Below are 22,835 nucleotides of genomic sequence, written 5' to 3'. Positions count from 1 at the left end.
AGTTCGTCCCCTACCGTCCTGGAGAGTGTACAGCAGGATTCAGACGTGCACTTCCAACGAGACATCTGCCATGTTGCCAGGCAGCCTGGGTGAGTGGTGTACAGTTGAGTGTTGTAAAATAGATAAAGGAACTTGTTGGAAGTGGAGAAAAAAAATGCAAATACGATATAAATAATCTCATGTTAACAGATTGTTTCATTGAAGTAGAGACACCCATAGCAGTGTAATCGATACACACGACAAATACTGATCATTTGAGCCACTGCACTCAGCCAGTCTTTGAATTCTCTGCAAAAAAGCTAAAGTTACAGTGCAGAATGATCCAAAGCAATTTCTCATTCTTGAATCTATTGGTTAATGCACTTTTTCTTCACTGGATGAACTATTTTATTCTACTCATTACTTTTACATTTGTACAGAATCTATTTATCAATTCTCAATTATCAATGCAGATCCCTCTTCCAGAAATAAAATCAAGTTTCAATGATTTAATGATCAAGAAATAATTTAAAACAATATGAAATAACAGGCAATATGTGACAGAGATTTGTTAAAGTCTATAGTCTTTGTTGCTTTCACTAACTTTCAACCGGACACAAATTGTCGGCCATCTCGATTGTTCATGGATGTCCCCATGCACTTAAATAAATTGTGCATTCTTTCCCTGCTCAGACATTGGTAGAGATGTCAATAAAAGTAGAATGATACACAGCAGATGACGCACCAACAGGAAAGCCAAAAAGGCCACATGATATCTGATATCAGAGCAAACTGTTCACTTAGTCTGATATTTGATGAGTTATGTTGACATGGCATCTTAATCTAAAAACTTCCTTTTGGATTATCCCTTCTTTGATGAACACTCATACTATTTGTTTGGCAACGTTTTTTATGCCCTTCCTGCTGCACACCTCTGCAGCTTTGGAATAAAACAATTTAAAGTGACCCGTTGTCCAGACCAGTCCATCATTTTAATGTGTCATGCATTAGGAAACACTAAATACAGGAGCAACATCAAGCTGTTTATCAACGCTCTTATCAAGTAAAAATAGGACAGAATTCCCATTTCATAACTTCTGTAGTTAGTGTTGACCTTTGCAGATGCTTACTGAGTGTTGTTCAAAGGAAAGGTGATGTAACACAACAATAAACATTACCTGTCACAACTTTTTACACTGCATACATCTAACACAGAATTAGCATAAAAAATATACAAAAAATAATTAAACTGATCAGTGTCAACATTAAAAGAATGTCTTTGGAATGTGATAATTCAAATTTTGGTTCAAAGTATTTGGGAATCATTCCATTCTGTTTTTAGTGGCTACTGGTCAGTTACATAATTACTAAATGGGAATGGATGGTAACTCGACTGCTCTGGTTTCTGCATGTTGTAGCCACAAAGTCAGTGTCACAACCTCACAGCTGATAATAAATACATTTCACTTCATCCAGAAGCAGATATCAATGATAAGTCGGGTGCAGTTAAGAACAGGTTGCAACAAATTTTGACTCTGAAGATGGATAAGACTGACCTGTGACAAAGCAGGGAAGGTGACCTTTAACAGTGTACAGAATACATAAGACCCTGTAAACTAAAAATCAGATCAATACACTAATGATTCAATGGCCTGATGGCTCATTGTTTTCATATCATTCACCCCACAGATTAATTTTACACAAATTTTCTAACAATTCAAAAGTGTGATCTCCTAATTTGTATTTTTTAAGGAGAGAATGGTCAGTCATTCTCAGTTAATACAAATCAATTAGATAACGTTAAGCCTCCCATACAAGTTTCAAGTGGAATGGGATTATTTAACTACAATTTACAAAAGCTTAAAACATCCAGATTTGCAGCTGGGTTTTTTTGCGAGTCTTTTGATGTGATTTGTTACAGTCCATCTAAATATTTATTTTTACAAAAATAAAAAAAATAAAGATACAATCACAAAATCTCATATCTAATCTCAACTATTAATGGATTACTCATTTCTATAATGGAACATAAACCCAGCCCGAACCTGCATGCTAGTCGACAGAGTATTCAACCACATTAATGTATGGAAAACATCAGTGACTATTTTGAAGGATGGAGACGCCTACAGAGTATTTTAATCACCACACCCCCTCTCAGTCTTTCTTTGGACTCTCCTGCACAGACTTTATTGCCACACGAGGTGTGGTGAGGAGATCATTAACAGTGCAGTTCATAAACCCCAGCATTATGTAGCGCATCAGCTATCAGTTCCACTCCTGACCCGTTGTCTGGTCCAGATGAAAGTCTAACTATATTTATCCTTCTGTCCTACGGGCGATTACTCTTATTCTACTGTTTAATGCAACCGCTTCACATCGTCATAGCAACTCTTCTTCCAGGTCTAAAACCATTGTGGTGCACAACCACTCACATTTATTCTGACTGACAGATGTGATAAATGCTCCAATCTGAATCATTTAAAGTCTGCTCATATTTTCTCAAAGGATTGTGTGCAGCAAGAAATTGATTGTCTGTAACTCTAACACACTGCACTCTAACACGCTGTGACCCGAACACTTCTCCATTCTGTCTGTGCAGAGTCACGTGACCTTGTTTAAAGCCATGCCCTTGAAGTAAAGGTGATATAAAAATGAATACGGGTAACTGACTGCCATCAAAAAATAAATAAATCACAGCCGCACCATGATTTGCACCCAGATACAGGTAAGTATAGTGCAGCAGGAATAGAGAGCACAACGTTTAAAAAGATGCAGCTAAACATATTAAAATCTGGAGTTCAGGTAAATGTGAAGGAGGTATGTCCCTCTCTGGAAATCTGTCTGCTGCTTACTTCCCACTAAAGACAAACAGGTCTGTGATGACCATCTCTCTCATGTCATGCCTTATCCTCACATCAGAGTCACTGCACCACCGTGACAGAAACTACTTTCCTGATCTCACTTTGCACTGCATCCAAACAGATGGCCGAACGCTCCGCTGCTGCATTCTGTTGTGGGCATTCTAATAACCTGCTGTTTGTTTGGTTTTTTGGGTTTTTTTATGCAATGCTGCTGTTCGTTCATTACAGGGAAAATCTATTTAAACAGCAGCCACTTCTCCTTCACCACATCCACGTTCTCACGCCTTTGAGCGGAGGGGACTAATTTCATTTGACCACAGAAAACTGCACCAATTAAAAATGCATCATCAAAAACCAGGCTCTGGAAGATAATGTGATGCTGAACCAAAAATACCTTTGCAGCAGCATTTACTGGGCAGTGAGAGGCAGCATTTCTCCTTCTGTGTGAGCTGTGTGTTATTCCCATTATATTTTGGTATAGTCGTTTCATTGTAGTAAAGCAAAATAAGCTGGAATGAGAATAAAAAGAGATGAGAAAGAAGAGGATGCTGCTGCATCCGTCTTAGTGATGCTGAGGCGGTAGCGTTGGTGTTGTTTGTGGTGCTGGAGGAGGATGGCGGGGAGGCAGGAGGTGATGGTGGGGAGGTGATGTTGTGAATGAGTGAGGCAGCAGAGCAGCTGAGTGAAACTAACAAGTGGTTGCCATGCAGCAGGAGCAAGCGTGCGTGCTCCTGGAGGGAGAGATAGAGAAACAGAATGATAATGAGTAGGAGGCAGCAAGTCAGGCAGCATGAGGAGAGAGGAGCGCTATCTCTGAGGCACATCACATAGCTTCTTCCTCGCCTCTCCGTTTCTCTCTTTATCTCTCGCTTTTTTCCCCCCTCTAGATGTGAGGTTAGCACTGCAAAGGTCCAGGATGCCACCAGCGACGGATGGATTAATGCATCTGTGTCTGGGGACTCCAAAAATGAGGAGTTGTTCAAGGGAAACAGCAGCAACAGGTCTGTAAGGATGGAACGATAATGATGGTGAGATCGCCTTGCCTTTTTTCCTTTATAAAAATGTGTTGATGCAGTCTCTCTCCCTCCGACTCTCTCCCCTCTCCATCTTCCACACCAGGCGTAGTTGTGCAGTGTCCTCCCCTTGTCTCTCTGCTGATCCCCCCCCCCTGTCCTGTCCTGTATGTACGCTCCCTCGCTCAGGCCACCTGCTGCATGTGTTCATATGTAAGAATCAGGGAGGAGGAGAACGACAGCAGCAGTCACCTTTCCTTTGCTTTCCCGTCTCATCGAATCAGACTGTCTGACAATGCATTGCCCCACACTCAACAGGTAGAGAGCCCCCGTTCTCAACATACATGCATAATATTGCATCTTGGTGGTGATGAGATGCTCTTATTGGCTCCTCACCACTTTGTCTGTGTTTGGAAAAGCTGGCTATGCACTGCGACACACTCTAATTCTAACATGACTTTAAGAACTATAGTCCTGACATTGGCTGAACCCATTTTTCCTGCAGTCTCCCCTCACTCTCATGCTTGTGTTTGCTTCTTGTAAATTTTCTGAAAAATTCCCAGAGGGGGCAGAAAGAGAGAGAGAGAGATCGAAGTGTTTGGACATCTCCTTGATACCCCGTTCAAAAGAGGCTATTTTTAGATCCCTGTAACCCCTCGTGTTTCATGGTCAGCTCATTTCAAAACATTTACATTGCTCTCCTGCATCTACTCTTTCCCATTTTCTGCACCTGCTGCATTCCTCGCAGCCTTATGCGGCGTATGTGTTAAAGAGTGTGATGATAATCAAATAGGTTGCCAGGCAGCACTAACCCGAAGTCGTCGTGGTGTAATCGCTTGTCCAGGTATCATGCAGGCTTTTAAACGCCTGACCCTATCAGAGGAGAGATGAGGCACCTAGATGTCGGTTTACCATGTGTAGCGTCCACTACAACCACTCCCTTGCTGCCATGAACGGAAACGACATGATGGCGCACTCTCTGACTCTGGAGCAGAAGACGGCGTTTGCCTTCGTGGGGATGCTACTGGTGTTCCTGGGGCTGCTGATAGTGAGGTGTTTCAGGATCCTGTTGGACCCCTACAGCAGCATGCCCTCCTCAAACTGGGCCGACGGCATCGAGGGGCTGGAGAAAGGGACGTTTGAGTACGCCCTTACTTAACACAGGGACACACATCCAACAGATGTCCTCACAAACAGAACTTGAATGCACACACACACACACACACACACACACACACACACGTAAAGACATCCAAGCCACAGCCATGCACAACCATTGCATTCAGAGCTACCCTAGAGTCTGTGACTGCACGTCTGTTGTTGTGTGTACGTTTGAGCGAGTGCGACGCAGATGCTGTTTGTGCATTCCAGCTCATCGGTACACATGGATGTGTCTGAACCCCCCACCCCCTTTTTAACCCACACCTTACAAGTTGAATGTCGAGAATGATTGTTGGAAATGCGGAGAGATTATTCAGACATAGTTTGAAGACTCAGGGACAAGACTTGTTATGGGAACACAGAGTGGTTACACCTCTGCACAACAGAGCCATTCTGCACAAGGAGGCCTCTGGCAGGAAACAGGGTAAAACGCCGAGCTGGTCCCGATGCTAGTGGATTCACCAGATCTGGTCTGTTGGGCCATCCAAAGGAACGCTTCTGCTGCTGCTTCTGCTGTGTGAATAGACTGAAGCGAAAGACTATTTATCAAAGTATGATGTACATTACACTGTTTATAAATGATGCAAAATGAACTCCTACAGTTTGCACTGCTGCTGTCTGACCGATGTTGTATGTTGCCACAATTACATGTCAGAGTCAAACAAAAACAAAAACAAAAAACCCACAGCTGTTGACTTTTGAAAGTATGTCTGCAAATATGATTAATTTGCGGACCACCACTTCTTTCTTTATGGAGGACAGATGATGCGATGGAGACAAATGATTTTAAAGGAAATGAAGATTATAAACTGGACAAAGGACGTTCTTGCACATGCTGCTAGTTTTCTAGTGATGATGAATATTCACTACCTGCCTACAAAAGGAAAAAGTCACATGGATGACAGGGGTGTGAACCTGAGCATCTCCCCCCCCCCCTGTTTTCAGCTACCCTCACCCCTGTCTTACCTACTCTCTTCCACGCAGACACAGGAAGACAAAACCGTCCTACACACAGATTGTATAAAACGGCAGACTGATCAAAGTCTTGAGCGTCCCTTTGCTAATTTATACGGTCTATGGTTTCTCCTTAGTGCTGTGAATCTGCCTTACTGTGACCTTCAATGGGTTTATGTGCCTTCATCTAGAAACATCAGAGCACTTGTTTGTGTGTATGCGTCTGTGTGTGTGTGTGTGTGTGTGTGCGTGCGTGCGTGCGTGTGTGTGCCTGTTAAAGTGTGTGGCATATCATGAAGACAGTGCATCTCCTGACCTGTTGCTTCTTCAGCTGGTGGTAGAGATTTCTCACTGATATAGATTTGATTCAATGATGTGAAATAAATAGAATTTCATCACTTTAAAATGTTGTGCTCCAAGTTTACTTTGGGTTTCTGAATGCTGTCTTTGAAACTTGTTTAATGAAAAGGTTTTTTTTATTGTTATTGTCAGTGTCACCCACACGTAACCATTGATAGGGTGTTTTTACCAAACCTTTCATACATATCAGTCATATTACTCAGTTGTGTATTTAAAAATTTTTAACCAACCTTTTTGCATAGTTTCCATGGAAACACGGTGTTTTATGTATCTCGGTATGGTGGTCATTCTGTAGCTTATCTCTAACAGGAAGTTATTCTATTTAATATATATAGATTTCATACATTTTTTTCTATGGCAATTTCATTTTTCATTACTTTCAAATTAGCCATCTTCTCCATAACATGCATCCAATTCCCTCTTCATTCTTGTATGTCATAATGATGCATTTGTTGTACTTTTTGAGGGGTTCCAGTGGGAAGTGTCATCAGGCGACTTTTGCATTTATCGAGATCAACTTTACGATTGTCATCTTATCTAAGGTGAGAATAAAAAAGGCTGAATTCTGCCAATAATTAACCAACAGCTCTGTTACAACCAGAAGGGGGAGCAACCCTATATTAGAGCGATACTTGAATCAAAAGATAAAATGTTAATATTAAATTTTTGAAGGGCCTTGTGATGTGTGTGTAGAGAGAAAGTAGCTCCTGCAGTAGCAGAAACCGATACACTTTTGACGGTCTTGTGGTGATAAGGCATGTCTCGATCTGAAGAACTGACCGTCCTTTCTTGCTGTGGTAAATTCACATTCATAGAACAGAACACCGTGGACACCTTCCCTCAACACACATCATTCACCAGGAATGCAATCATTATTGCACCATTGTCTCTGTCACCAATGTCACATCCTTATCTGGTATCTATTTTTAGCAGAACTTCCCCATAAAGAACATTGTCCTTTTTCCTCTTCGGCCTATAAGCCCACTGACCTCGGAAAAAAACTTGACTTCCAACTAGTCACAAGGGTCATAAATCCATGAAATATTGTAAATGCTTCTGTTTTGTGTTGTATTTTACTATCTGAAGGTACAACCTGTTTAAAATCCCTTCAGCTTTCCTGCAAAAAAAACTGGAGGAAGAATTAAAAGGAAATGTTTTCAAACAGGAATTTAAGGGATATTCATGCAAGAGCAAACAAATAATTAAAAAAAAAAAGCCTGGGGTGCATCTTTAATTTTTTCCTTTCTCTGAAGATGCAGAAATCATAAAGACACTATTATTCTCGTGATATGATGTCTTGATTAACAGCTAAAACAACCTGAGGATCTCTGTTAAATCCTGGACCAATGAGTCAGCTGAATAGCGACCCTTAGCTTCTGCAGATTATCAACCATCAGGTTTATTGCTATTGATCTTCGGACCCCATGGTATGCCCTTGATGTATTATGATAAGAGAAGACACAATAGCTTTTCTCATACCAAGCTGTCAGTAAACACTCTATATATGAGATCAATGCTAGAATTACTGATGTAATTTAAATTAGCTTGAGGCTCTCAGGTCAGAAGTAGTGGATGTATTGTTTATTTTAATGAAAAAAAGCTCCGTTTTAGGATTTAGCCTTTATGTTACGTTTTGGTGAGCACTACGTAGACTTTTCTACCGGAGAGTTTCTGCTGCAGCAAATATTACCCAGAGGGCAGAAATGTATTTCCACTCTTCAGATCCCTGCACTGGTTGCCAGATGTTCTGAAATGAACTGAAGCCAACTTGAAAACTTAAATTATCTCTTCTATCAAATTATAAACCTGAGCTAAGACTGAATTGGATTAAAGACGTAAAGACACTGAAAAGTCTGCACAAACTGGTCAATTATTACCTATTATGACATGTATTAAGGTTCTATAACAATTATTAATAATTCCAAACCTATTACGTTTAATTATTTACTATTGATTAACTTGAAACTGCATTCAAATCCAGATATCCTAGCTTTGTTTTTTGCAAGTTGAGACTTTTTAAAATTGAAATTGAAATAAATGCATTTCTCAATTCAGCAATTGGTCATGATGTTCAAAATACAGCACTCTAAATGATTGAAAACAAAGCGGGATGAGAAAAATGTTGTGTTGAGTAAGCATGAAGGAGAATTATCCCAATTAGGAGAGTCCAGTCCACTTCACTGTGCTTTTGTCTTGTCTCCAGGCTGTGGGGCAGTTAGCGAGGAGGGGGCAACATACAGTATCTCCAGGTTTTTACTGTATGAAGTTGCTCGTCATGTTTTACACGTCCTCCTTCTATTTTTGGATCACTTGATTCTGCCTCTGCAGGATTAGAGCTCAGAGCAACCATTAACCCACCACTACCAAGATATGGCTTTCATAACATCTCTCTTTTTTAATCTCATCCCGTCTTGTGTGAGATTTACTGAGATCAGCAGACAGACATGGATTCCATGAATCTTTCACATTAACATTAAAGAACAGAGCATATATAATAAGTAGGGCTGTCACTTTAACGCGTTAATTAGATTAATTAATTACGCTGCAAATTAACACACTATAAAAATTAACGCAATTAATCGTGAGTAGCAAGTCAATGAGCAAGCATTTTAAATTTGTCCCATTGAGGGACCCGTAGGCTGCAGTGACGTCACTTTCTACCTGTGCCACTAGTCAAAAGCAGAGTGACTGACAACAGAGATGGACGCGACACAGGAGAGTGAGTCAAGCCCACTCGGACCTTTGGGCGGAAAGTTTCTTTATAAAAAGAACAAAGATGAGACTATCAACAAAAACACAGTGATTCTGCACTGTAGACGCCTCCGTCAGTCTGCCCCAGGGCAGCTGTGGCTACACACGTAGTTACCATCACCAAGTATGAAGGAGGAGTGAATGAATAATGGATCCGATGGAAAGCGTCTGAGTGTCCAGAAAAGCGTTATATAAATATAATCCATTATTATTTTTATTATTATTATTTGTACCTTTTGTGAAAGAGAATTTTCATATCACCGAAGCAGCTCCAGCCTAACGTATCATTTAAATACAAAACATGTCAAGGATAGAGTTGAACGTTAGCTTACCCTTTTAAAGGAAAAGCCTGTTGGCATCTTGCTATTTAGTTGCCTTATTTAGAGGCATGTTATACTATTCATTTTGAATTGCTGTATTGAGTCAGCTTTAGTATTCATTTTGATAGAGAGTCTGCTTATGTGTCTATTTGAGACTCAGCCTTATTTTATTTCTGAATTTTATTTTATTTAACTGTATTCGTATTTTTGAGAAATGCACCTGGCCTAATTGGTTTGCTGATGTGCTTGTCCTTTTTTCTTTTGAATTTCATTTATGAAGCACACTTAACCAATAAAAATGTGGATTTCAGATCTTCTCTTCTTAGTGCATTCTATTGATTAGTCATGCACTACAATTTTGTAATGTCCTAGAATTCAAATTCTTTATTTGGGGGCCTTTAGCAGGTATGCGATTAAAATGCGATTAATTAGATTAGATAAATTTTTTAATCGCCTGACAGCACTAATAATAAATAACATTTCATTCCTTTATTCTTTTTATCTGCTTCTTCTGCTTTTGCGGGTCACGGGGGTTGCCGATTTACGTGCGAGAGGCGGGGGGCAGGGGACACTCCCGCCACAACACCAGTGCACCGCAGAAGACATTTGCTTGCAGATGTTGGTTTTGTGTCTCACTGGCAGATATAATTAGCATGCCTGTGATGGCTGTGTTATATATCTACTAGGTTCATCATCTCCTTTATTTACCGTGACGCTTAGAGATAAAGTACGCAAAATCCCGTCTGTTGATATCCACACTTAATCTCTTATTTAACATTACAGTGAGTGGAGCGAGGCTATTTAGACAATACAAAGGGATTTTTTTTCTGCTTCTTTCGGGCATTTTGGACATTAATTAAAGAGTAAGTTCCCTTGCTTTATGCAAATTGGAGCATCCTGCTGTGATGGAAGTGCCATAGTGTTCAGCATATATATATATATTCTGTGCATGCAGAGCATGCAAAAGAAGAAATCACCTTCATCTCAGGTCCAGACTGAGAAATTCAGCAGAGCCAAAGGATTTCTACCTGCACTGAGACAACTACAATGTGGCATGAGAGAAGAGCACTCTGTCAGTCAGTGGACATCAGTTAGAATGACCTGTTGCAGACTATTAAGACAGAGGCAGGACAGAAAAGGAGAGTTTTATTGCAGCAACTCTCACATTCCTTGTGGAAAATTTCCTTCAGTATGACTCAGTCAGTATTACTTTTAGGGGAAAATCTTCGAAACACCGTGTACCAAATCTGATAAACATTGTGCAATTGATTGCTTCCTTCCAATCTATAGTTAAAGACACATGATGGAATATTTTTCCTAGCCTGAAATGTCGCCAAGGTCAGAATGCCAGTCATTTCCTCACCTTTCACTCAGGGCATAAATCTCCATGGTGCATAAGTAATAAGGAAGTTTACCTGTTAAGAGGTCTTTTAAAGGCACTTGAGAAGTCATGTGGCCATGGAGAACTGCCTCTGGCATGTTCCCGTAATTCATAGTCTTATATTAACTCTCATTTATCCACTGAATACGACATTTCTGCTGTGCTTCTGACAACCTTCTGGCAAAGCGAATCATTGGTGACAATTATTAAATCATTTTTCTAAGATATATGAGATACTCTTGTTATGATACAATTTTTTTGGTTATATCCAATAGAAGGTGTATTTCTTCATAATCCCATATTATCTTTTTTTTAATGAACTTCTTTTTACCACAGACGCACAATTCTGTGAAGACACCGTAACCTTGAAACTTGCAGATGTGTTTTCCTCCAAGTTAGGAGAGTTTCCCAATGATTCATCAAAGGGACCACAGGTCTGAGGAAATACTATCCACACTGCAGCCATAGAACACAATGTGCTGTTGCCTTGCACTTCAGACAATAATATTAGTAATCAATTCAAGCAACTCAGGCAATGAACGCCTTTATCTCTCGTTTGGTGTTTATGACTTAGTTAATCGTTAAGCAATGCCTTTGTGTCCCCTAGGATGGAGCAAGGACATATCTGACACCCCTCTGTCAGTTTTCTGAGGGTTGATCCAGAGAATTAGCCAATAGCTTGAAGCCAGTGTATGACCCTGGGATGAAGGGTATAAAGGTAGGCCAGTTGAGACAAACCAAGCAAGCAAGACGTGCTGAGGAGCATAGGAAGTCTCTATGAATCAAATCCTAACTTGGTCTACACACCAGTAAACAAGGATTCTATAGCTCTGCTCTAAAAAACTGTTAGATGACAGAAGACTTAGGAACTGTTCTACAATTTCATCCTTAAAATCTGAGAAGCCGTACTAGCATTCCTGATGGAGAGGTTTAAGCCCAACGGAGGAGAACATGTCAACGCAGCGTACGATCCCACTCTGGATCAGCCTCCTATCTATGAGGACACCGATGTCTCCAATGGGGAACACCGTACGGTACGACCCTCGGTAGCCAGTGCCTTCGGTCACGACACCCTGGACCGACTCCCCAACATCGACTTCTATCGTAATCCAGGCAGCATGAGTGGTCACCGGGCGGTTCGGCCATCCCTGCAGGAGCTCCATGAAGTGTTTCAGAAGGTGAGTGTGAGCATGTCTGTGGGTCATGCTGAGAAATATCAATCATCCACAGACTGCAGTCTGTGGTCTGCTCTGTTTTCATCTCCTATTGAGTGTGTCTGTCCTTTCACCATCTGCAGAAAATATTTCTTTTTTTTCTACTCATGTCCCAAATTCAAATTGTAACTGCTGTTTTTGGTCATTTTGGTCATTTAGATCATTTATTCAGTTTCCAACACACCAAATTTAGACATTGCATTCAAGTACAATGACTTTCAACATACACAGTTTACTCAATAAAACTCCACCTTTAAGACTGTGAAACAAAAATAAAAGTTTTTTTCTGCTACACAGCCACCATCAACATGCTTGACACACATACTTGTTTTCAAGTGCTTTTTATTAGGCTGTTATACTGCTTTTATTGCAAAACAGAGGAGGTTATAGGTCATTTTGGTTTTATAGCTTGAACTGGATTAGGATCTCCAAACTGTTACAAACAAGACAGGGACAGGGACAGGATTTACTAAAGCTAAACAAATTTGGACATTTTTGTTACCAAAAATGTTCAGTGTATCCCATCTGAAAGGTGTTCCTTTATCACATCAGGACTCTGTGCTCATGTCTCCTTTTCCTTACATTTGCCTCTATATTATCCTGACAGAATGGCACCATCTCTGTGCCAGACACCGTGGAAGACGATGGCGAGGGGAGTAACGGGACCCCCTCTTACGATCTGGAGTCTGCCGTTCCCCTGGACAGCAACAAAGGAGCAGTAAAGTTTGGCTGGATAAGGGGTGTCCTGGTGAGTTAGAGGGGGGTCTGGGTCTACGGAATAGAGCGGGGTCAAGTAGGGGCTTTTAGCAAGAAACAAGAAAGTATTTTAGTGCTCTTTTTATACCTTTTCAATACAGAGACGGATGTTTCGGATGTTTCATCTATGTTTCTGCTGTATTTAATGGCATGCCCCCTGTCTCCCCCAGGTCAGATGCATGCTGAACATCTGGGGTGTCATGTTATTCATCCGTCTGTCCTGGATTTTTGGCCAGGCAGGCTGGGGTGAGTGAAACAAGATTACACACTGGTCACATAGGACACGTGGGAATCCTGAATCTCCAGCCTGAGGGATACTAGAAACAATTAAACAGCTATAATTGTCTACTCGATAAAAACGAGTGATTGAAATTAGGCTGAATCAACCAAACTGGTCTGTGAGCTCCTGTAATGATCTAAACTTGCTGAAGATGCAATTCTAAAAGCACAATGTGTGTGTGTGCGCACGTGTGTGTGTGTGTGTGTGTGAGGGTGTGAGGGTGTGAGCCAGAGAAAAAGAAGGGAATTGTGTGAATAGTTTCATGAGTGTGTTCATTGCTTAAGAACCAATCGATCGGCAGCAGCTTTTGTTTGAGCGCTGGAATGATATTGAAAAGCAGAAAAAGCTGCAGGCGGTGTTGACGGCAGGTTCAGTAGACGGCTAGTTTACATCAGAATTACTTAGGACTGATCACCTTAATGCTATGCCTGAGCAGTAAATGTGTCCATTGCAGGTCTGGGGATTGTGGTTATTCTTCTCAGCTGTGTGGTCACCACCATCACTGGCCTCTCCATGTCTGCCATCTGCACAAACGGCGTGGTCAGAGGAGGTAAGAACACTTCCAAAGTAGTTCAACCACTCAGCCCATGCAAGCCTTTAACTTATGACATCCCGAGTGAGCGCCAACAGTTTAAACATTTATGAACTAGATAACGCAAACTCATCCTGACATAAAATCTATCACTGAGAGAATAAAACGACCCAGATATCACGTCTTGTAGAAGACCGTTGTGGTCAATGCTTCACCTGAGTGTCACATCTAGGAGTCTCTACCCTGTCACACAGCATAACTTCCATGTTTGTGACTTGTCGTTTCAGGAGGAGCATACTACTTGATATCTCGTAGTCTGGGGCCGGAATTTGGCGGATCCATCGGTCTAATTTTTGCCTTTGCCAATGCAGTGGCTGTAGCCATGTATGTTGTGGGATTTGCTGAGACAGTAGTGGAGTTGCTAAAGGTGCGCGACTTTACAAAGATCAGGTGGAGATATATCACTCTAAGATCTATTATTATGCATTAACCTACACTGTATGTCTGTTGTGTTGTGTTCAGGAGGAGAATGCAATCATGGTAGATGAGATAAATGACATTAGAATCATCGGATGCATCACAGTGGTGTTGCTTTTGGCCATATCTGTTGCTGGAATGGAATGGGAAGCCAAGGTAAGGGATTATTTTTATTTATTTTTTAAAATATTATCATTATTATTATTTTATTTGTATTTGTTGTTATTATTATTATTATTATTATTATTATTATTATTATTATTATTATTATTATTATTATTATTATTATTATTATTATTATTATTATTATTATTATTATTGTTATAATTGTTTGATGGTGTCAGGGAATGATGTAAAACTTCCAACCATAACTGTAATGAATTCATTTGTCCTCGCAGGCACAGATTGTTCTGCTCATCATCTTGCTGGTGGCCATAGTGAATGTTTTTGTAGGAACTGTCATTCCTGCAACCGAAGAGAAAAAATCCAAAGGTTTCTTTAATTATAATGGTAAGACGGTCTCTCCAAAAATATCCGAATCAAATTTGAACTCAATGTCTTGACTCTGAGCATCTTTCACTTCATTTTCTTTCTCTTTCCTTCTTGATATTTAACATCCCACTCTCACGCCTTCAGGAAAAATCTTCTTAGAGAATTTTCCTCCGGATTTTCGAAAAGGGGAGTCATTTTTTTCAGTGTTCGCAATCTTCTTCCCTGCCGCGACCGGGATCCTGGCTGGAGCTAATATTTCGGGTGACTTGAAGGTAACTACTTTAATATATCGTAAAATAGGAATCTGCAGCTACAATGACGTTGTTTACAACTTAATGTAAAAATTTACATGAATAAATACTTTTACTATCAGCTGTTTTATGGTTTAAATGTGACACATTCAAACACACACACACACTCATGTGTTGATTTCCAGGATCCCCAGTCAGCCATACCTAAAGGTACTTTGTTGGCCATCTTGATAACGGGTGTCACCTACCTAGCTGTGGCCGTCTGCGTTTGTAAGTACAGTCATCATTGAAAATAAACTCCAAAACAACTTTTTTTTAAATATTCTAACATACTCCTAGGATAATAATTCATACTTATGCACATACACACCGTTGATTCAGTAATTTATGCTTATATTTTTCTCTCTTAACTCTCCAGCTGCTACTATGGTCCGTGACGCCACTGGAAATATAACTGACATTATTAATGGTACAGCATCATGTACAGGTCCAGCAGCAGCTGCCTGTGAGCTTGGCTACGATTTCTCCTCGTGTGCAGTAGAGAAATGTGAATATGGCTCAGTCAACAACAATCAGGTATATGGCCTTTCAATGTCTAAGCTGCATAGAAAATAAAACTTCTTTTACCTTTGACGCCATCCTTTCCTCGTTCTGGTTCAGGTGATGACTTTGGTATCCGGGTACGGTTACCTCATCGTTGCTGGGACATTCTCGGCAACCCTGTCATCAGCTCTGGCATCACTCGTCAGTGCTCCCAAAGTCTTCCAGGTGTGTAACATAGCACAACTAGATTTTCGTGACAATAATGGGTTTCATCTTAAAGTAAGTGGACCTCTTCTACATTTAGATGACTTAGCTAACACTGCCTCTCCTCAGGCACTCTGTAAAGACAACATCTACAAGATCCTGCACTTCTTTGCCAAAGGACACGGCAAGAACAACGAGCCAATCCGCGGCTATGTCCTTACGTTCTTTATTTCTGTGGGCTTCATTCTCATTGGTGAGTTCAAATTATCTCAAAGATTCGTGGATTCACACAGGCTGAATCTGAGCAGAACTCTAAATGAGTCTTGTTGTTGTGTGTCTGTAGGTAATCTCAACACCATCGCTCCCATCATCTCAAACTTCTTCTTGGCTTCCTATGCTCTCATCAATTTCTCATGCTTCCATGCATCTTACGCCAAGTCTCCAGGTGGGTGGCTGCAGAGGAGTTCCTGAACCCATATTTTGACAATGTTTATCCAATTATGTGCTTCACAAAATGTTGAGCCTTGCCCCAGCCTCGCTCCAAAATGCTGTTTTAGATTGTTGTTTTAAAATTTGTTGAATTAGTATATATTTACATGAAAGATTTCTGTGAGGTAAACCATTAAATATATCAGTGTCTTAAGAAGTTTTCTATTAAACATATACCAAATTGTATCTGTAAATGATTTTATTTAATTTTCAGAGAGCGTTCTCCTCTCGTGTACTTCTCAGGTTGGAGACCGGCATATAAATACTACAACATGTGGCTGTCCCTGTTGGGTGCGTTGCTCTGCTGTGCCGTCATGTTTGTCATCAACTGGTGGGCTGCTCTGCTCACGTACGCCATTGAAATTCTCCTCTACATTTACGTCACTGTGAAGAAGCCAGGTGAGCTGTTTGTTGGTCTACCTATGTGGAAGTACATGCGTGACGCTTGTGTGACGGAACTAACCAGTACGGACTCTTGACTGACTCTGCAGAAGTGAACTGGGGTTCGTCTACGCAGGCGGTAACGTTTGTGAGTGCAATCAGCAACGCTCTGTCTCTGTCCGGGGTGGAGGATCACGTCAAGAACTTTAGGTAAAAGTGTGTTATAATTAAAATAAACACACACACACACACACACACACACACACACACACACACACACACACACACACACACATACACACACACTGAGCTTCATGAGGTCGTTGCCTTAAATGGTTTTGCAACAGTCTTGAAAAAGTTCCCAGAGGTGTTGAATACGAGGTCTATGGTCTAGCTCGCTCCAAACCATCTTGATGAGGTTTAGGTCAGGTAACTCTGGAGGCTAGGTCATGTGACACAGCACCTCATCACTCTCCTTCTTGCTTCACGGAGGGAGCCCTACATGTAGACACCACCCGTTCAGCTTTTCTGTGTTGCACAAAGACGCAATGGGTGGAACCAAAGATCTTAAATTTGGACTCCTCAGACCAAAGCACAGAGTTCCACTGGTCTGATGTCCATTTCTTCTGTTTATTGGCCCAAAGACTTCTCTTCTGCGTGTTGCTTTTCCTTAGTAGTGTTTTTTTCCAGCAGCTATTTAACCATAAAGGTCTGATTCATTCAGTCTCCTCTGAACAGTTAATGCAGAGATGTGTCTGGAGGTTTTTTTGATTGCACTTGCAACCTTCGCAATTCTCTAAACACCCTGACCTTCAGTTCTTTAAGCAATGATGGACTGTTTTTACTAAAGAAGAAAAAAAAGCATCGAATGAGAAGGTGTGCCTAAACTTTTGACTGATAGTGAATACATAAGATGCATACATAACATTTTCCCTTTTGTGTGTCAGACCTCAAATCTTGGCGCTGACTGGTTCACCCCGAAGCAGACCAGCCCTCCTAGACCTGGCTCACTCCTTCACCAAGAACTACGGACTCTGTCTCACCTCTGAAATCTTTGAGGTGAGGTTACACCTAAATTAAAACACCAAATTAAGGAGATTCCGGAAGCCACAGCCAAAATTTAATAGAATTAAGCCAAGAAAAAGTTTCTATCACGGTGCCTGGGACTGAAGCTTCGATTTTTTTGGGTATTCTTTGAGAATGAAAACAGGTATAGGTGGGATCACCAAAGTCACTGACTGACCTGTTAACGTTCTCTTCAGGGCCCAAGATCAGAAGCCCTGGAAGAAATGAATGCTGGAATGGAGAAAAACCAAAGCTGGCTTAGGAAGACCAAACGTAAGGCCTTCTACACTGCTGTGGCCTGCGATGACTTCAGGGAAGGGGTCCTCGCCCAGCTGCAGGTCTGTGTCAACACATTTCTTCAAGCTGAAAATAGAAGAATGCAGGTTTAAACATGATCGAAATGGGTTGGATGTCAGATTTATAGCCAGGACTTGTTGTAAGCTTCAGAGCAGAGACTGAAGCACAGACGAAAGAAGAGGAGAGAGTTAAAAGGAGCAGAAAAACAGTCTTATGACTCCTACTATCACACTTGGGAGATAAGGCCCCGGTTCATTGTCAGGATTGGTTACTTCAAACGACACAGCTGATTAAAAGCTATAATTGATTAACACTGCATTGGATTAGGCCCTGCAGACAGTGAGAGGTCTGCTGAGGGATCTCTTCATAATTTCTGGCAGTAACGGCAGCTTCACTGACTTCTTGTTGAGGACATTTTTAAATACATTCTTTTTTTTTTTAGTTAATTTTGACAAGCGTAGGGAAACACGGTAACTGTGTTGCTCTAGGTAACCGATGTTGAGTTGTGTCTCTGCTGTGAGCATCATGTCTTTCTGCACAGGCCTCTGGTCTGGGCCGTATGAAGCCAAACACATTCATGATAGGCTTCAAGAAGAATTGGAGGACTGCAAGCACAGAGGCAGTGCAGAATTATGTGGGAATGCTGCAGTAAGTCGCTCAAATAAGCACAGGAATAATACATTTAAATAAACTTTGATAAGAGACATTTGTGTTGGACCCCAGTGTTTATTGTCTACTTTTTTTCCCACAGTGATGCATTTGACTTTGAGTATGGAACAGTGATTCTGAGGATGGATGAGGGGCTTGATGTGTCACACTTAGTTGAGGCAGAAGGTCAGTGTGAAACCGACAATGTGTTTTAAATTCCCAAATTTACCAGACTTGATCTGTTTAGTTTGTTCCATTCCCATCAGATATAAAACTAGTGAACATAAATTATCCCCTATTAGACTGGGGAACTACTTCAAGGACCAGGAAGTTTTGCAGCCTCACAACAACAGTAATTAATATTAATTATTTTTCAAGCAAGCTGTGCAAATAACAAATAAACAGCCCTAAAACAGCAGCTTGAAGGGAATAAAGTAGTAGTTGTCTGGACTGAACTACCAACATGATAATAAAAGTAAATTTTAAAAGAAAATCTTCACTACCGTTGCTCTCAGACCAAGTGACAGCATACAATAAAATGACACTGATATGCCAGGACACTTTGTTCTGTAGATTACCAAGTGTTTTTGTAGGTCAGAGCACTAACAGATAAGACTTGTTTACAGCTGCACCTGTTGAGCTCTTGTCAAAATCAGATTCACGGTCATAAAATGTTTAATATGTACTGGAAACCGGATTCTGTCTTTTAGAAGAGATGATAAAGGCAGCAAAGGAGGAAGAGGCGCTGGACAATGACATGATGTCGAATGGAGGGAAGGCCAGAGGATTGTTCAGGAAGAACAGGAAGTCTTCTCAGCAAGTGCTCACAACCAGAGGTATGCCTATATATCTCATATATCTCACTCTCCTCCATAGTCATATTTTCACTGTGATGACATACATTTAACAAATGAAAGTGAATGACAGACCTTTCTTGAAACCACCTTCCCATCGAGATAAAATGGAATCATGCGCCCCCACTTGAGATGCCTGTGAGGGTGTAATCCAATAATGTGGTCGCTTTTCTTCCAGGTTGAAGAGCATCTCTTAAGAGTAGCACTTCAACCCAGACAGCAGAGGGTGCTTGCATCCTCTCGCTCTAATCTGTCTCAGATCTCTCGCTCTCTCTCTCTCTCTCTCTCTCACACACACACACACACACACACACACACACACACACACACACACACACACACACACACACACACACACACACACACACACACACACACACACACACACACACACACACACACACACACACACACACACACGCTACCACTGAGCTGCATCTTTGCAGGACTGTGATGGTCATTAGTATGCAATCTGGATCCTACTTATTGGAACATTAAACTAGAAAGATGGCTCCTCCTGCTGATGTAGAGTCAGCTGTTAATGATTATTTGCACTAGTTTTTTTGTTCATCCAACTGATTCTGCACATTCACTGAGTGAATTACATTCACTCCTTTGTTTCTATGCTGTTTCATCCAATTTTCAATTCTTGTATCCTTTTCTTTCTGTCTTTCTTTCTCAGTGTCAGTGTGCGGCCCTCCACCCCCACATATCGCCAAGATGAACGAGAAGCTGTTGGAGGCCAGTGCTCAGTTTAAGAAGAAACAGCCCAAAGGCACCATTGATGTGTGGTGGCTGTTTGATGATGGAGGTAGGTGGCTGCTCCCCCAGGCTGCCTTTTCCTATGGATTTTAAGAGATGCATGCACAGGGATACATCTCCTCACTTTGATGCAAATGCAGGCAAATGTGGGATAAAAAACAAACACCTGTACGATGAAATAAAATAAAAAAAATATGATCCTAATGTACACAGAAAGATAATTTTAAAAGGATGACTTCTATCAAATCATAAAAACTTTTATTGACAATACAAATACAAATACTCTACCGACAGAAAAGCCAAACAAAGATCATGACCTGTGTATCAAACTAATAAGAGATATAATCCTCACTCCTTCTGCTGTTTAAGACCTCAAAAAAGCCAGAGCTTTTTTCTTGAATTTCCTTAAATTCCCCCAAAACTTTTCATGACAGAACTCTCAGACAAATCTGAAAAGCCAACACTCTGTCCCTGTATTTGGAGTCCCTGATGTAAAAATGAACTACATTCCTTTTGTCAGGTCTTACGCTGCTACTTCCCCACATCCTCACTACCAGGAAGAAGTGGAAAGACAGTAAATTAAGAATCTTCATCGCTGGGCAGCCCGGACGCACTGAGCTGGATAAACAGGAGTGAGTTCGAAAAAAAAAAAAGTGTATTCCAAGAGCAATTACAGCTTAATGGTTGGAAGTTAGATTGGGCAAACTAATCACTTCACGGGAGGTTATTTAGCATTAACTGAAAATAATGACTAACATTTACATGAAAGTTAATCAGTGTATAATCTTTTTTTTTTCTCCCAAGGATGAAGTCTCTGTTGCAGAAATTCAGAATCAAATGCTCTGACATCAACGTCATCGATAATATTCATGTCCCACCCCGCTCTGACAGGTAAAGGCATTTTATCCTTCAGTTACAGCAGATGGTTCAACATTAATAGGAATATAGCATCACATTAAAGTAGCTGCACAGAATGTGAGTAAGAAAAGTTGATTATGTTCCATGTTGAGCTCATCATTCCGCCTGCTCTCCTCCAGCATGAAGAAGTTAGACGACATGATCGAGCCCTTCCGTCTGCATGAGTCTAAAGACTCTGCTCAGGTCGAAGCCATTCGACAACAACCCTGGAAAATCAGCGACGAAGAGCTGAGCACTTTTGAGGACAAGGTAAAAGTGACAAGATTTTGAATACATGCCTGGTGTGGGCAGTGGTGTGTTTGATGATATCAGTGTTTGACAAGTAACTACCACTCTTCTACAGACTAACCTCCAAGTACGACTGAATGAGGTCCTTCAGGAAAACTCCAAATCAGCCAACCTGATCATTGTGTAAGCTCAACAATTTTATTTAATTTTTTTTATGTCAGAATAACATGTTTGATCCAGTTTCAGAGGAATCATTTTCTGAATGTTTACACCCTGCAGGAGTTTGCCTATTGCTCGTAAGGAATCCGTGTCTGACTTCCTCTACATGGCCTGGCTAGACATTCTGACCAAAGACCTTCCCCCCACCGTGCTCATAAGAGGCAACCACAAGAGTGTGCTTACCTTCTACTCTTGAACACCCCAGAGACAAACTATGAAAGTACGATAATGATGGACCAAGTTCATAAAGCACTCAAGAACATTGGATACTGTTATTTAGTCTTCCGGACCATCTTCACAATGTAACATAAGCATTGTTTGGTTAAGATCTCATTAGGTCATTCATACTCCAAGAGGAATAAAAACACCTAAAAAAGTTGCAGAAATAACAAATCTTAAGTCACAGTTAGTCGTAAATAATTGATCATCAACCTGCTTTTATAACTTTTTTGGGTATGTGCTGTTTCCTGATAGCTTTTGCCGCATAACACTTGAAGTCAGCTTTCCAGTGACGAAACCTCACATTGTTTGAGACTGTATGATCGCCAGTGAAAGCATTTCACTACCATGCTGCATTGGCACCATATTTTCTTATACCAGATAGTCTGAATGTGAATTTAGGAGTAATGTTAGTTGGAGCTTGTTGCAACAATGAACAAGCAAAGATAAAATGGTGCGAAAAGCAAATCATTTGGAGTTTGAGCAAAGTTAAAGCACATCCGAATTCCCTGGGTTTGTAAAATAAATGTACATAGTAGATATCTGAATTCACAATGTCAATATTTTCCAAACAAAATAATCTCCCATAAATGATTAACAGCATCCATTATTTTAAGGTGTTCTAGCAAATGTTTGATTTATTTTTTTAAGACACCCTTATAGCTCACCAGGTAAAAGAAAACCACCATTATTTGATATATTCTGTCTAAATATTTGCTATGTAATTATCAAATTAAGCTTTTTGTTCATGGAAAATTTTGTGAAACACAACACTGTAAAGCTCATTATTCTGTACATTTTAGTGTATTGCCAGTCTTCCTATTTAAATATTTAATTGTAATTACCTGCAATAAAGACTTAATAAATTTTTAAATTTCATATTCTTGTCTCTGTCATCAGTTATTTTCTTAATTACAGTATATTATTTACATTTTCTTCGCATTTGATAATCTCTTTACAACTTAGGTTTTTAAATGCACTCGTATACAGTACATTCTAATAGCTAGTCAAATAAACATATAGGACACATAGGCTCTCTATTTGTATAAGACAAATATTCATCAAAGGTCTTTCAGGTTGGAGAACAAGCAAATATACAAAATTGATACTGAATGTGACTGTCGATGTCATCATCCTGATTTTAGAGAAATGGCTTAATAATTAACCTAAAGTTAAAGTTTCAATGGACAAAAAATTTGAGGAAACTAAGTAAGGCCTATCCTTTT

The 22,835-nt window shown here is 40.5% G+C and overlaps 2 protein-coding genes across 2 annotated transcripts; both read left to right on the top strand.

The window, feature by feature from the left end:
• The first annotated feature begins 29 nt into the window (after positions 1–29).
• On the top strand, positions 30–5,092 carry ctxn2 (cortexin 2). The gene is made up of 4 exons (XM_068316353.1): positions 30–89; positions 3,728–3,841; positions 3,960–4,171; positions 4,698–5,092. The coding sequence occupies exon 4, from the start codon at positions 4,767–4,769 to the stop codon at positions 5,010–5,012; it is 246 nt and encodes an 81-aa protein (XP_068172454.1). The 5' UTR covers positions 30–89; positions 3,728–3,841; positions 3,960–4,171; positions 4,698–4,766; the 3' UTR covers positions 5,013–5,092.
• A 6,467-nt stretch (positions 5,093–11,559) lies between these two features.
• slc12a1 (solute carrier family 12 member 1) lies at positions 11,560–22,449 on the top strand. The gene is made up of 26 exons (XM_068313945.1): positions 11,560–11,958; positions 12,602–12,742; positions 12,921–12,996; positions 13,485–13,580; positions 13,850–13,989; positions 14,085–14,195; positions 14,438–14,549; positions 14,676–14,803; positions 14,968–15,052; positions 15,201–15,358; positions 15,443–15,550; positions 15,659–15,782; positions 15,873–15,974; positions 16,262–16,417; positions 16,510–16,609; positions 17,347–17,458; positions 17,662–17,802; positions 18,303–18,409; positions 18,513–18,595; positions 19,120–19,245; positions 19,946–20,074; positions 20,546–20,657; positions 20,830–20,916; positions 21,063–21,192; positions 21,287–21,354; positions 21,451–22,449. The coding sequence occupies exons 1-26, from the start codon at positions 11,701–11,703 to the stop codon at positions 21,584–21,586; spliced, it is 3,126 nt and encodes a 1,041-aa protein (XP_068170046.1). The 5' UTR covers positions 11,560–11,700; the 3' UTR covers positions 21,587–22,449.
• The last annotated feature ends 386 nt before the right edge of the window (positions 22,450–22,835 follow it).

The sequence above is a fragment of the Antennarius striatus genome, chromosome 1 (genome assembly GCF_040054535.1).
Source record: "Antennarius striatus isolate MH-2024 chromosome 1, ASM4005453v1, whole genome shotgun sequence".
Lineage (NCBI taxonomy): Eukaryota > Metazoa > Chordata > Actinopteri > Lophiiformes > Antennariidae > Antennarius > Antennarius striatus.
Note: the sequence above shows the minus strand (reverse complement) of the source record. Positions and strands in the feature narration are given on the sequence as shown.